General features: G+C 43.0%; 1 protein-coding gene across 1 annotated transcript in view; it reads right to left on the bottom strand.

Moving 5' to 3' along the window:
• Nucleotides 1–4657: 4657 nt before the first annotated feature.
• LOC144101802 (cytochrome P450 3A14-like) overlaps nucleotides 4658–14931 on the bottom strand; it is a 29462-nt gene continuing 19188 nt past the window's right edge. The window contains exons 9-14 of the mRNA XM_077635018.1: nucleotides 13726–13804; nucleotides 11530–11638; nucleotides 9908–9999; nucleotides 8372–8512; nucleotides 7472–7634; nucleotides 4658–4819 (exon numbers count right to left, since the gene is read on the bottom strand). Of these exons, the coding sequence (XP_077491144.1) occupies nucleotides 4742–4819; nucleotides 7472–7634; nucleotides 8372–8512; nucleotides 9908–9999; nucleotides 11530–11638; nucleotides 13726–13804 (662 nt within the window). The 3' untranslated portion in view covers nucleotides 4658–4741. The remainder of the gene's footprint in view (nucleotides 4820–7471; nucleotides 7635–8371; nucleotides 8513–9907; nucleotides 10000–11529; nucleotides 11639–13725; nucleotides 13805–14931) is intronic.

The raw sequence follows: 14931 nt of genomic DNA, 5'->3' as shown, positions 1-14931 counted from the left end.
GTGGTTCGGCATTTGAAGAATCACATTCGAAGTCGCAGTTTTCGTGATGATGAAGAGCTCAGACAACCAAGCGAGCACTGGGATCGGCAGTGCCATTAAAGTTTTTATTTTGTGTCTCGCAGGGAGCTGCGGAGAACCCGATGGACTTAGAAAACAAAGCATGGAGTGCACTGTGGTTTTGGTGTGTGCGCTTGTGTGTGTGTGGGGGGGGGGGGGGGGTCGAAGGAGGTTATGTTTTGGTTTTAAAGTAGGGTCCTGAGAGCATGCGTGCATCATGCTGACATAGATTGCTCTGTTATTTTACTTTTGAGCATCCAAGTACTTACTGCAGTAGGTTGCTCATTTGTTTTGTGTCCATCGCTGCTGATATGACCATTTTTTAAGTACATTGAAAGACAACGCAGACAATAGCAGCAACGACAGATGCTTGCGACGGAGGGCTGGTTCACAAGGCACTGGGCATGAAACCAGCAAGTTTTAGTGGCAAGATGAATTTAAAGGCTCATCTGCGAGCTGTCTTCTCAGCAGGTTTTTATCGAAAAATGTAAGAACCAGCCAAAGGTGTTCGCACTAATAACTCTTTTAATAAATAAAATAAATGCGCCTAGGTACCTGAATTTGTTTTTCCGCACAGTTATATCTCATGACTACCTATAGATTGCGTTGGTGGTAGTGTTAATGCGCGGCTGGGATTAGGTTTACATTCAATATGTCGGCGATAGCTCGGCCTATGCCCTGGAATAAACCATATAAAGTTGCAATTTCCAAGTGTTTAATTACAAATGTTCACTCCGAATAGCTAATTAAAACGAGGCCAGAACAGAATTTGCTGTGTCCTCATTTTGAACCCTCCGAATAAATTACTTTTGTCAAGGAAGGACGTAATATGTATCTCCATTAAGTTTAATGTTTCATTATGTGAAGAGGTAATTTGCACACCGCTAAATAAAATTCAGTGACTTTGACGAGTTCAGTTAAACAATGTGCTAATAGCGGAACCTGTTCAGGCAATGACTAATTGTTCGTCATCATCACCTCCACCACAAAGTTCACTCTTATGCCAGTTGGTGTAGCAGGCTGAAAACTTGAAAGTGCGGGAAAAGGACAAAAAACGGCAGTACTGGCAAGAAAGGGGGCTTGCATAGTCCTGTAAATTCTTTTCAAGTCCTGTCCACTGTTTCTCTTTTCCCGCACTTTCAAGTTTTCAGGCCATCACCATCGCCACACCATCATCATTATGGCGGCAGTTTGCAGAGATCACTGTGTAGGCGGCATAGGCTGTATGTAGGCTGTGGATAATGCAGCCCACAGCCACTGAGTCATGGCGCGCTTACTTTCTCCCTTTACTGTCCTTCTCTCCTCCTCGCCTCTTTCAACTGCCCGCGGAGCGACCGCTTGAGCTGTGCCGTGCATAATCCTGCACCGTGCATTGCGTGAACTATTTGCCCATTTGTTAGTTATTTGGTTTCACCCGAGAAAAAAATCATTTCGTACCAGACGGTTTCAGATGAAGCAAATACGACTTAAATTCTTGTTTCTTTCCGTAGTGACACCAACCTTTCACAATAGTGCATTTATTGCCACTGATGTAATTTTCTGCAGTTCAATATTTTGTACCTAATTGAAACGTGGTTTGTCTGTTAGACGCGCGTTGGGGCACCTTTACTCATTTCTTTGACGAATAAGTAAAACACACACACACACATACACACGCACACAACGCCAACATCCGGTAGTAAAGGAGGTTGGTGGCGGGGGGGGGGGGGGGGGGGACACAATGCAGCCATCAAAACCAGATACTTGTGAAAAAGAAACAGAAAGTTGTGAACATGCCAAAATCATTCATTTGGAGAAAGAAACAGATGAATAAATTTACATGACAGCAGTAGCCGCACGACCTAGCCGATTGCATTCTCTTGTAGTTGGGTAAAAAAAGGGCATTTAGAACAAATCTATCCTGCAATGTACCAGGTTATTCTTGTTAAGGGCTCGCATATTTTTATTCTAAAAACTGAGAGATATGAGAGTTTGTGCAGGTGGGTTGTATAACCGAGAGCATTATATGCGTGATATTGCTAAATAATTATACTATTAATTAACGAAAATTACCTAAGCAACTTTTTATTCTTGATTGTAGACGGGGAGATTGCACTGCAAAATTGTAGGAAGTCGATATCGCTGATGTGTCCTCTTTTTTCATTATTTTTTATCGGCAATATGGTTCGAAATATCGGACGTCAAAGATATAGATTTTAAAGCTCGTTAAGCTGGCTTTCTCTTGTTTACATTTATCAGTTAACTTCTTCTACATGATCAAAAACACAACGACGTCTATATCTGATACATTAGAAATTCGAGCGACGCCATTTTCTAATTAAGCAATGCGTAAAAGCTAACTCAACAAACTTTTAAAACCGCATTTTTGACACAGTATACCTCGAACCACACTGCTCATTCAGAAATATTAGAGTGAGCTAGCCTTCTATTGCGACAGCCTTCAATTTCGCAATGTAATCTTGAGCTGTATATCAAAAAATAAAAAGTTGATTAGTTAATTAGTCGTCTAATTGGTGGGGTCTGTCACGTACATATTGTTCGCTTTGCTGTATAATCCACCTGCACAGAGCGGACCGACCTATTTGTCGCAGTGCTTAAAATAAAAATCTGTAAACGTTGAAAAAAAAATCCCATTGCATTTCTTTAATCATGTTTATGTGAACGAAACACCTGAAATGTTATCTGGACTCAGCATGTACTATTGGGCTGCTATACCAATTTTCGAATAAAATACGCTTTGGGAGAACTTTACCCGAAGTAATTTTCGGTGCTGTCCAATTGCATCCCAGCCAAGACTGTATTTTGCAGTTGTTACTCTGAAATTTTTCGACTAGTTCTTGAGAAAGAAACGGACGGATAAGTTCTGTACCCTTTCCATTTTACGTATGTCGGACACAACCGGTGGATCCCACACTGCACACGCATATTGAACAACAGACCTCACTAGAGACCAACGCAATAATGTCTTCGTTACAGCTGGAAATGGTTTTGGGCTTCTGGAGATGAACTCTAAAACTCTAGTGTCTTTTAGCTGTAATAAAATCAATATGGTAATGCTATGAAACGCTGACTGTCATGAAAAATTTGGGATGCTTGTACCGAGTCACAGGTGCTAAGTTTGGTTCATTAATACTAAATTTATGTCAGTGAGATGTCTTTTTCTTGAAAAAAAAACATGCACGCAGTTTTGTGTAGGTTAATATGCGTGTACCATGTGTCACATCTTGCGTGGTCATCCAGGTAAGATATATACGAATTATCGTATACAAGAGGAGTTACTACCACGAAAATCATTTATATAATTCAAAAACATTAGTAAGTCCAGAACGGACCATTGTGGTACTCTTGAAGATACAATCACGCCATTCAACTGTTCCCAGTTTATAATCACCTGCTGTCGTCTCAAATTAAGGTACTCTTTTATTCAGTCAATAAGTGAATCATCTATGTTATACACTCAACGCTTTTGGATCAACAGTAAATGGCAAACCACAGCAAAATCTTTTTTTTTAAATCCAGAAATACACAGTTAACAGAAATTCTCCGATCCAAGACACCTGCTATAATAGGATGCGTTATTTCTATTAATTGGATGACACAGTAGAGACCGCTACGAAAACCGGGTCGTGAAGGACATTGTAACGAGAATTTTTTTTTAAGTAGTGCGTGGTGTTAGTGTATAAGCACGGGATCGAGAACTTCAACAGCAACACTAATTGAACAAATGAAGGGATAATTGGTAACGTTATAGCGAAGTAGTGATTTAGGCATAGGTCCGACATTTACGAGTTTCCAATGTAGAGGTAAAGCTCGATCTTCCAATCATTTGCAAAAAAATGATATACAAATATCTCGACAAAGAATTAACACAAGCGCAAATCAAAGCAGTCGTCCATACATCGCGTCATGTGACGTTGTTCAGGGGCTTGTCATGACGCTGTAATAGGACCCCAAATGCTCCGAAGATCAATATAAACAGCCTCCATTGGCTCATCGAATAGTTTACCACACTGATATAATCTTCTCATGTTTCTGCATGTAGAAAATGAACTCTTGAAGTGCTAGTTAAAGGCTTTGGTCTCGTCGAGGTTAACATCAAAAATGTTTCTACAAAAGGCAACTGGCTGGCGAAATGGCAACAATATCTTTACCATTTGTTTTTATTTTTTGATAAACTGCCAAAGTTGTTTGGGGCGCTTCTTGACGTCAAAGAGGAATACGCTTCATCGGAATGAGTCGAATAATTCCTCTTTTGCGTGCTAGAGAACGGCTTTGAAACGTTCACTTATCAATACTAATTATTCCTTCTGCTAAACACAAAGATTTGAAGGCAGCGCAAACAAGTTTGCTCTGTTGGATTACATTTAGTTTGCTTTTGCTGCGTCGCTGCGTCAGCACCCAGGACAATACGTATTGGTCACGCAGCTAAAAAAACATTGGTTTTGTATTAGGCAATGAGGTGCCCCATTTAATAAAGAATGGCGCTAAATCTATGCAGCCATGCACCAAGCACATACGAAACAATAGCATGCCTGTCGCTTTCTCGCACGTGTGACTCTTGATTATGAAACAGACCAACGTGCTCAAAAACACACAAAAACAACTATTATGACTATATTCTGCGGCCGAAGGGTGGCTAAGTTACGCGATACTCCTTGTATCTATGCGCTTCTTTCTTCGCCGTTCACAGCCTGTAGAACTTGAGCCAAGGTCCGTTCTCCGGAGATGAAACCATGGCGTAGGAGTCCATCCGCATCTCGCCCTGCGGATGAAGGTGAGTGAGATGAGGCATCGATTAATATCTTGACGCGGGCTAGTCGGCGATTAATCACGGAAAGTGGCAGCACAAAAGAAACAGGCACGAAGACGCAGAAACATGGACGACAACACAAACGCTGAACTACCAACTGAATTTTATTGAAAAACAGGTCACATTTTATGCACTCGGGCTGTTGCTGTTAGCGGTTTATTAATGGGAAAGCGTTTCTTAGCTGATGATTGGCGTCACCGGAAGCTATAGACAGACGCTGTGGACGGAAGTTGTGGCCAGAGCGTGTCTTCATGAAAGTGCTGTCGTAGCGCCATCATGCGGCGCCCACTGAAACCCCCGTTCGCAATGTACGGCGCTGGTCCAGCAGATGGCGCGCGCGTAGGCGAGATGGCGGACGCGTAAGAGGGAGGAACGACGCGCAGTAAGAGAAATGGTTTCGCATTACTGCACCTCAGCAGCTTTATGTGCACCCCTGGAATTTTTTTTTAATCTCGCTCTGCTTTTGCTACGATTTCCTGACGGCTTTTGCTATGACGTAAACACGCACTCTAGCCGTACTGCGGTGGTTAATTCGAATTTTAGAGGCACGCCATCGCGTGGTTGCCTGTATCTTGCCTCCAGTGAGAATGAGAATGTGTGTTGTACTGGTTCCGGATGTGAATTCATGGTTTTATCGATAAACGGACACGTGATGCTGCCCAGTGTAGATGTGGCCTGTTTTTCAATAAAATTCAGTTGGTAGTTCAGCGCTTGTCCTCTCGTCCATGTTTCTACCGCCTTGATCCTCGCCCTTTCACAGAGGACAAGATCCTCGGCCCGTGGCCTCTACTGTCGACTGCCATCAAGGCTTACAAGGCACTGTTTTATTTTTTTACGAACGACTGCCTTTATTGACAGACTGTGACTGTGTTTCCCGTTCCTTCTCTCTTCCCTTTTTGATCCCCTCATTTCCATCCCCAGTGCAGGGTAGCCAACCGGAAACCTTCGTGGATAACATCCCTGCCTTCCCCCCCTCGTTTTCTCTCTCTCTCCTCACAGATTGTTTTGCGCTGCCAATTTCCATGATGAGTGAGAAAAACATGCGTTTTAGGTAAGAAACTTAGAGATACAGGTTTAATTTCATTAAATGAGAACGTGCGGCAGTTATTTCAAGATATGAGCAGTTAAGTAACTCTAGCCAAAACTAGGAAAACTTTAGTCCTTGTTCCCCACATGCGGCAGATTGTAGACGCCGCTAGGTGGGCCGTAAGAGTGTCGTATTACGCTATGGACTTCCGAAACATTGAAGATTTTGCAAAACTAAACACATAGGACGTGGACAAAGGAACAGCAACGCTGTACACTAGCAGCTGTTACCTCTAAAACATTTAGAATGAATACAGGGAGTCGTTTGCCCTTCGCTATCGGTGGACATTAAGACTTATGTGAAAATGAGAATGTAAGCTATAATTGTCACTGAGAATAGCCTGTATCCCAGCGCTATTAGGTTATAGACTTTTTCGAAATGACTTGATGGGAATAGTAATGTAAGGTGACATGTAAGACACTAGCGTTGATAAGTGTAAGCAAGACGACAGAAAACAACGATGCACAGATGGGGCAATAGCGAGAACATACGGGATGACGTGCTGACTAGCAACCGTATGGTCGCTTCCTGGAACCTGTGATATTGAAGCCGTAGAAGTTTCGTCCCTGGGAAAGTGAATGGAAAAAAATCCCGCATCCTAAGGGTGCTCTATTGTTGCTCACAAACTGCTACCATGGCGTAGCAAGGCTTGTAAACAGTAGGCAGGACGATGAATCAGTGCCATAGCACGGGAGAAGTTTTCCTTGTAATAAAAAGTGGAAAAGTCAGACGTCATCACTATACGAAACATGCCATCGAGAGCGCCGACTTCGCCAGATAAAGGTTTTTGGTGGAAGTAAGAATACGAACGGATAGTTTGTTTTGGAGATATTTATATCTAAGAGCGCGCATGGTCTCGCGGGACCACTTTCAAAAATATTCAAAAAGAAGATTTTTGGGTTAGAAATACGGCTTCTGCGGCATAGTTTTACCAGTGCGTTGAATCGGCTGAAGTAGTAAGCTGGTTACTAATTTTTAATAACTTTATAACTCGTAGAGTTAGGCACCTGGTCACGATTACAGATTTTTAGCCGGTAGTTAGTATAGCCACATCAGTTTTTCGAATTTCGAAAACATGGTTATCCTTGGTGCTGTGGCTCGAGAAAATTTGTCTATTTCGACCAGTTACGTGCTCTAGAGGGTTTGCTTTGCCTGCATGCTTTCGAAAGCGCATGTAGTTTCGCATGGTGCAGCATGCTGCAGCACGGTAGGCACAGTGCCGTGCGCTGTACATTTCAGTGCCGGTAGCTTTCACTGCACTTTTTCAAGGACGCAGAAAAATACGTCGCATTATAAGGTTCCCACCTGCGTGAGAATTCCTGCGACTGCATATCATGATCTCGAAACCCGAACGTCGCAGATGTAGCGGAGCAGTTTTAATTGTTTCCCAACACATCAGCCCTCTAAGGCTCCCTAAAAAGTTTTAAGTGGTTGGCTGAGCGGTACGCTAGCTGGAGTCATCGAAGTCAATTTCGGGAGCAGCAGGCCAATGTCTATGTGTTGAACCGACGGCTTACCTTCTGAGATTCGCCAAGGTCGACACGATAGCGCTGGACAAGCCTGGCAAGGGTGTAGCGTATCTCCATGCGGGCCATCTGAAAACCCACGCAATGCCGGGGCCCCACGCCAAAGGGCTGGAACGCCATCTTGTGGATGGAGGACTCGTTCTCGGCACTGAATCTGTTAAGTCCGTCAAACGATGAAAGTCAGAAGAACTCCAAGACCATTTGTTTGATATCAACTACCGTTCTAAAGTCTGCACTCTGAACAGAAAGGAGTAAAAAAGCGAGTATCCTTATAAAGGTAGCCTATAGACTGTCTATACGAGACTCCTTATGGACTCTAATACCTTGCTATAGATTGTTATTTTTTCTACTCATAATCTACACACTTCTTATAGACTCTAATACCTTGCTACAGATATTTATTTTTGTATTTTTTAGTCTATAGACTGTCTATAGAGAAAAGTCTACTAAAAGTGTATGGCCATAAATCTATGGACTGTCTATAGGGGTTTGTATTGCCTACAGACTAGTCTATAGTATTTGTCTATTGAAAGTCTATAGACTTTATAGACAAGAGTCTATGGACAGTTTATAGACTGCCTAAATATATTTTTGTAAGGATAAGCTGTCCTCTAGCGCACTCAATCCCTTTTATTAGAGGGACAGCTTACTGTCTTGTTAGTCCCATGTAGGCATATTTGTGTTTAGAGTGGTTGCTTCCTCATAGCGTAATGAGTGCGAGATCTCCCTCTGCCATTGCGCGCTGAGGCACTTTCAGACATACGTGCTCCTGTACTGATACGACATTAGGAATAATTCGAAGCAGTCCAAAGGCAGCCAGGCGCCTCAGAAAATGTAGCAACGCGTGAGTGTTCCGCAGGTGCTTCCGCAGAATAGGACGCCTTTTCTCACCTTTCAGGATCGAAGGTGTCAGGGTCCACCCAGTAGCGCGGGTCCCTGTGCAGCTGGTACGTCGGAGCCATGACACACGTTCCCGCCTTGAACTTCATGCCGTTCCACTCGAAGTCCTCTTCCGCTTGCCGTGAAGTGGCCCTGGAAAGCATTGCCAGAGTGGATGTCATTTGTCGCGAGTGTTCCTTTCAAAAACCCTTTTTTAAGTGTCAAAGATAAAGATCACGAATCTGATAATGAAGATGTTGACACAGCAAATACACCAGTTGAAAAATATGATGGAGCTGGTCCCAAACTAGAACAGAAATTTTTTGTCGTCGTGTCGTTACGGCAGACTTTTCTACAGTATTGCGAAGTTGTCTGTTGCAACAGAATTAGCTCGGTCGTTACGACAGGAGACTTTTAAATACACATGAAATCCTGTTGTAACGAATTTCTGTTTTCAAGGCCCCGAATACTACCGAAACATCTGTTGTGACAAGATAAAGTTTTCTGTTTTATTTTCGACAGGTGTAGAAGGCGATTTCTAATGTTCTAACACTAGCGTGCCGACCCCTAAAGTTCTGCTCTGTTATGGCCAAATCATAAGAAGAATGTTGAGTTCTTGCGACCGAGAGTTAACTCTGTAGGGAGGTCTAGAAAATCTGCTCTCGAAGAAGGTCATCTCTCACAACCTTATTTTTACGGAGCTTCAAAATATTTTCGCGTGAAACGCGTTCAATTTTTGGCGTTATTTTATTAGCAGTAATACCTGTTCATATTACGCGAATGAACCACTCAAACGGTGCCTCTTGAATGCTCCAAAACAGCCATGCACTGTATTCTTTGTCTATACTTACCACTCCGATCTGCAACGCTTAAGCGGCCCTGATCATAAATAAATAAATGCAGTGTACTGTTGTGTTTCAGCTCATACATCTTTTAATCCAAGAACTGCGGCGTTACATGTTTGTTGTTCATTGTTTATGTTGCAATGGTGGTTCTGTCTATTACTACAGTGTATTTTGTGCTGAAAGAGCGAAGAACACAAGAGAACTTGAGTCTCTGACCAAGGCCTCGAGGTTCGTGGAATCCAATGAAACGTTTGTAACAGGCTAGTGAAGATATGCTGTCTGTAATATTCAGCAGAGAAAAGTAAGCGTCATCACTTGCTTCGAGGTATAATGTTATACAAGGCACGTGAAATTCATTTTTCGGAAGGTGTGATTAATGATCATTGATAGTAAAGTATGACAAAACACGACTACAAACGACTCATCTCAGCTTCGCGTCTCTATACTTGTAGCAATCCTCCACACTACCATCTCAACACTACCATCAGTTATTGCTGAAATAAAAAATTCTGAATTAGTCCTGCGACACACACATCAGAGTGCAACCACGTTTTCGTAAGGTTTATGCCGCAGCAGGTTCTGTACATTTTAGTAAATAAAAAATTTATAGGCGAAGCAGCAGGTTTAAATTCGCGAAAACAATACGTCCAGCTAGTGAGAGTACATTGAGGTAACGAGCAATAAACCCAGAAAGCTGACTTACACAACAGCTGGAGGGTAGAGTCGGAGTCCTTCCTCTACAACCTGGACAAGATACTTGAGTTTCTTCGTGATGGTGTCGTAGTCTAGTTCGCCCTGAAGACAGAGAAAGAATTCAACCACTTATTCTCAGAATACGACGATTAATCAGCACTAGATGGTTACCGAAACGCTTAACACTGCGTTAAGAGTATGCTTACTGCCACCGCCACTAAACAATGAACGAACATAAGTAGCCGCAGTGTCCTGCGAATGACTGGGCAGATTCATGGCTGAGATAAAATACGTGTACTCAGCATTACGCTCTAAGATAGGGCCTTAGGTTTGAGGTTGGTTACCTGAGTTGGCCATGGCCGAAACGGGGCGACAAGGGTCTACTGAGTGGTCGTGCCTTCGAGCCACATCTACACAGTGTGTTTAGTCGTATATAGTTTTATACCAGGTGTTTCAGGGAAGACTTCCAAAAATTTTCAAAAATAGATTTTTGGGGGCAATAATAATAATAACAATAATTGGTTTTGGGGGGAAAGGAAATGGCGCAGTATCTGTCTCATATATCGTTGGACACCTGAACCGCGCCGTAAGGGAAGGGATAAAGGAGGGAGTGAAAGAAGCAAAGGAGAAAGAGGTGCCGTAGTGGAGGGCTCCGGAATAATTTCGACCACCTGGGGATCTTTAATGTGCACTGACATCGCACAGAACACGGGCGCCTTAGCGTTTTGCCTCCATAAAAACGCAGCCGCCGCGGTCGGGTTCGAACCCGGGAACTCCGGATCAGTAGTCGAGCGCCCTAACTACTGAGCCACCGCGGCGGGTTATTTTTTTTGTGGGGGGGGGGGGGGGGGGGCAAAATTATGGCTTTTGTGGCATTGTGTTACCAGTGTTGGCGGACACCAGAAAACTTGTGAATCGCCGTCAGTAGTAAGCTTGTTAGCTAATATCTAATAATTAACTTTTTGACTAGTAGAGTTAGGCTCCGAGTTGCAATTAGAGATTTGTTGCCGATCGTTAGTAATAGCCAAATCCGTTTTTTGTCTTTCGAAAACGCGATTACCCTCGCCGCTATGGCTAGACAAAATTTGGCTGCATGGTGCGAAAATAGATGCGCTTTCGAAAGCATGCATTCAAAGCAACCCCTCCAGTGCACGTAACTAGTCGAAAAAGCCAAATTTTGTCGAGCCACACCGCCAAGAGTAATCGCGTTTTCGAAATTTTAAAAGCTGATAGAATATTTCAAACGGGCGACTACAAATCTCTAATTGCCGCTGGGCGCCTAACATTACTAGTCAAAAATTTAATTATTAAGAATTAGTTAATCAGCTTACTACGTAAGACGATTCACCGATTTTGCTGGTGTCCGCCAGCACTGATAATACTATGATGAAAAAGGCATAATTTTAGGCCAAAAATCCTATTTTTGAAAATTTTTAAAAGTGTTCGCTGAAACACCCGGCACAGTTGCCTATTTTTCTGCTGCGGAAAGCGGCACGCAGACGGGACTCAGACGCGAACCAGGATGTGCTAGGCTGACACAGCTCGCGCCGTAAAATGCCGCTCATGTGACAGTCACCGTAACTGTCAACGAGAACTATCCTTCTCGACGCGTGAAAACTTAATCTGACTTACCTGTTCCCCGACAGCTTCCTTCACTTCTTCCCTGAGCTTGTCTTGAACGTCCTGATGCTTCGCGAGCAGAAAGGTCAGGTAGCACATTGCAATCGACGTCGTCTCAAACCTGCAGAAATGGCGAATCCGTTCATGGCCCCTGACACTTTAAAGCTGCACGAAAGAGGAATCTGAACTCGTCCTTTTACCGCGGGAACTCTATCTACACGTTCCGGGCGCTCTTAGAAACTTCCAATTATTCTCTTGTGCGGACGATTGCCCTAATTAAATCGTAATAAACGTCCCGCCTCCCGCCTTTTTTTTTAAACTCAACGCGGTAGGTAGGCGGAGTCAACCAACGCGTGGAGTGCCTTTCAGCCAGTCCCGTGGTGGCTTCGCTTTCGCTTTTATTTTGTTTTTTAAGTTCCTGTGAATAAACAGTCTCAGTCGCAGGCAATATAGCCCCAAATTAAGCCGACGGAAATAAAAATACGCGTGGACTCTTTGATTTACGTATCACTCCGCCGATGGCAATGCGGCAAGCCGCCACGGGACTGGCTGACGCGTTGGTTGACTCCTCCTACCTACCGCGTTGAGTTAAAAAAAAAAAAAAAGGTGGGAGCTGCTACGTTTAATTTGATTTAGTTAGGAAAATCGGCCACACAGGACAATAATTCGAAGTTTCCAAGAATGCCCGGAACGTGTGGATAGAGTTCCCGCGGTAAAAAGACGACTTCAGTTTCCTGTTTACAGAACCTATAATGTTCGCTTCCCGCACCAAAAGATCGAGAAAACGAATTACGGCTTTTCATACTATTGAGCTTTTGCGCATCATACGAGGCCCTAGTGATTCGATGATCTGGCGTTTCTTATTTTCGTTAACGTGCATCCTAGTGGGCTGATTATGGCAACGTTATGCGTGCTCCATTTGTTCTTGTGTGCACAGCAGTGAAACGAACTGCGCACTAAAAGTGCGCTGAAGTCAACAACATGCGAAACCGGCAACAGCTGCAATATTTTTCATGTTTGCACACGTTTGCGTAAATGTTCTAGGGTTTTTCTTGAAAGCAGGATTCTCTTGAGCCTCATTAAAAAAAAAACAGTCGTCTAGTGTGTACACACCACTCCGAATTGAAATTGTTTTATTTCCTCTTCAGTTCCCTGCACTCATCTAAAGCGCTCATTCCTACTATTCTACAGGGTGCTTAACCTATGACTTTGCACAATTTTTAAAAATAGCCTTTTTAGTTAGAAGAGTGCTTTTTTCGGTATGGTATTGTCAGCGGTGTAGTACACCAGAATACAGCTAAGACACGTAAACTACACGAGTGGTTAACTAATATTGAGCAGTTAACTTTTTAACTATTACGGGTAGGCTCCTTAACTACTGAGAGGCGTGTAGCCCACGGTAAGTAACATGCATATAAGAAAATGCGGTTACTCTCGGCGCTGTGGCCCAAGAAATCTTAGCTATTTCGACGAGTTACGTGCACTGAAGATGTTGCTTTGCCTGCAAGCTTCTCGAAGGTGCATGTATCGTGGCGCGATGTAGCCAGAATTTTTGGGGACACAGCGCCGAGGGTAACTGCATTTTCGAAATTCTAAAAACTGATATGAATGTTACTTACCGTGTAACACACGCCTCTCAATAATTGAGGAGCCTACCCATTAAGTTAAAAAGTTAACTATTTTATATTAGTTAACCAGTCAGCTAGTTAGGACGTCGTAGCTGTAATCTAATGTAGTGCACCGCGATGACAATGCTATACAGGACAAGCGCCATTCCAACTCAGAAAGTCTATTTTTAAAAAATTGTGTAAAGTATTAGGTGAAACACCTTGTATATGTTCAAGCATTTGCCCGTCCTTATTGTTCAGTTAAATTTTCAAACGTGCAAGAAAGCTATTCGTTTGTTTATATTTTCAGCACCGGACGCACCAAGGAAAAGCCTGCGTGTGTACTCAGTGCGACGCGAGTGTTGTATAACCTGACGGGACCTCGGTTCATTAGTATCACACAACACTACAAAAAATCACAGCACTATGTTGCCATTATTTTCTGAAGTTCTGTTGTAATGCCTTTTGTGGCTAGTTATTGACTGATATTGCCTTCGCCAGGTCACTATACCCTTCTGAAAATCACTTGGCTTCGCTACGTTCGGTCGAGTGCTGTGATATTAAAATAATATATTGTGATAAAAAAGACGCAGTCCCTCACCCTCCCATGAAGAGCAAGGTGGCGTTCATAATGACTTCCCTCGGGGAAAGTGCCCGCAGCCTCTTCTTGGGGCCGTCAGCTGCGAAAGCAAAGGTGACCTCACTCGTTAAGGACTGGGTTAAATTTAGGAGTACCTATTAACTCATGTCAATTAGACATTAATGACTTTCAGCCACCTAAGCGCTACCATGCGGCTCAAGAAAAAGGCATACATAGCTTTCTCAGTGTCATTACTTCCTTAATTTGTGATACCTTTATGGTGAGTAATTTACTGTTATGAGTGATCTGCAAAGATAAACGGCTTTATAAATAGTATTATGTCTTTAATTAATATCAGGCCGAAATTGGGATATCCCTCAAGAGAAATTCAGACGTGTTCCCGGAATCTTCATAAAAATGTGTTTCATGCTTATTGAAAAAAAAACAATACGTGAAGAATTGTGCTCACTCATAACAACACACAACATTATCACCATATTCGTGCGGAATTTCTGCAGAATACTCTAAGGCGTTCGATAGACCAAATCGATAAATAAATCACGCTACACTATTTCAGCGACAAAGTAAGAAGATTCCTGCCCCGGAAAAATGCCCCCTCACTGCGACACACCAGCTTCTGACAACACTGTTTACCACCTATTGTGGACATGCCCACGAACTTCGCTGGTGCGCGCTCGCGTTCTTCAAGAGGCAGGCCAGTCCTCAAACAATGACACCGATTTCCGCTTGTTGATAACGAAAAACATTTACGCCCGAAGATTATGTGACTTTTTATACAAAACCGGACTTCATGACTTTCTGTAACGTCATAACGTATTAACGTTCGTTAATGACATCCCGTTTTATGCCGTGCGGCACATTTAGCGTCCCAAATAAATAAATACACTATTTAGAAAGATGGGGGACGCTATTTTCACGGCAATTTTCTTGCCATATGCAGAGTTACCTTCCGTATGACCAGTATAGGGGGTATAAATAACTTTTAATCCAGCTTTAAGCCACTGTGGCATGGTATCCTTTATAAATGGTCGTGTAAATTGGGGTACTAATGTCTCATTTAGTGTTAATGTCTCGTTTAGTCACCTAAATTGAGCGCACTACAGTTTATTGATGGGGCGCAGCGCCAGTGCCAGTGCTGCTAGTAGCAGAAAACAGTTGCGGATATCTGAGATAGGTATCATGAGCTTTATTTTATGTATATATTTT

Source organism: Amblyomma americanum, chromosome 8, assembly GCF_052857255.1.
Source record: "Amblyomma americanum isolate KBUSLIRL-KWMA chromosome 8, ASM5285725v1, whole genome shotgun sequence".
NCBI classification, from domain to species: domain Eukaryota; kingdom Metazoa; phylum Arthropoda; class Arachnida; order Ixodida; family Ixodidae; genus Amblyomma; species Amblyomma americanum.
This window is presented reverse-complemented; position numbering and strand designations above follow the sequence as displayed.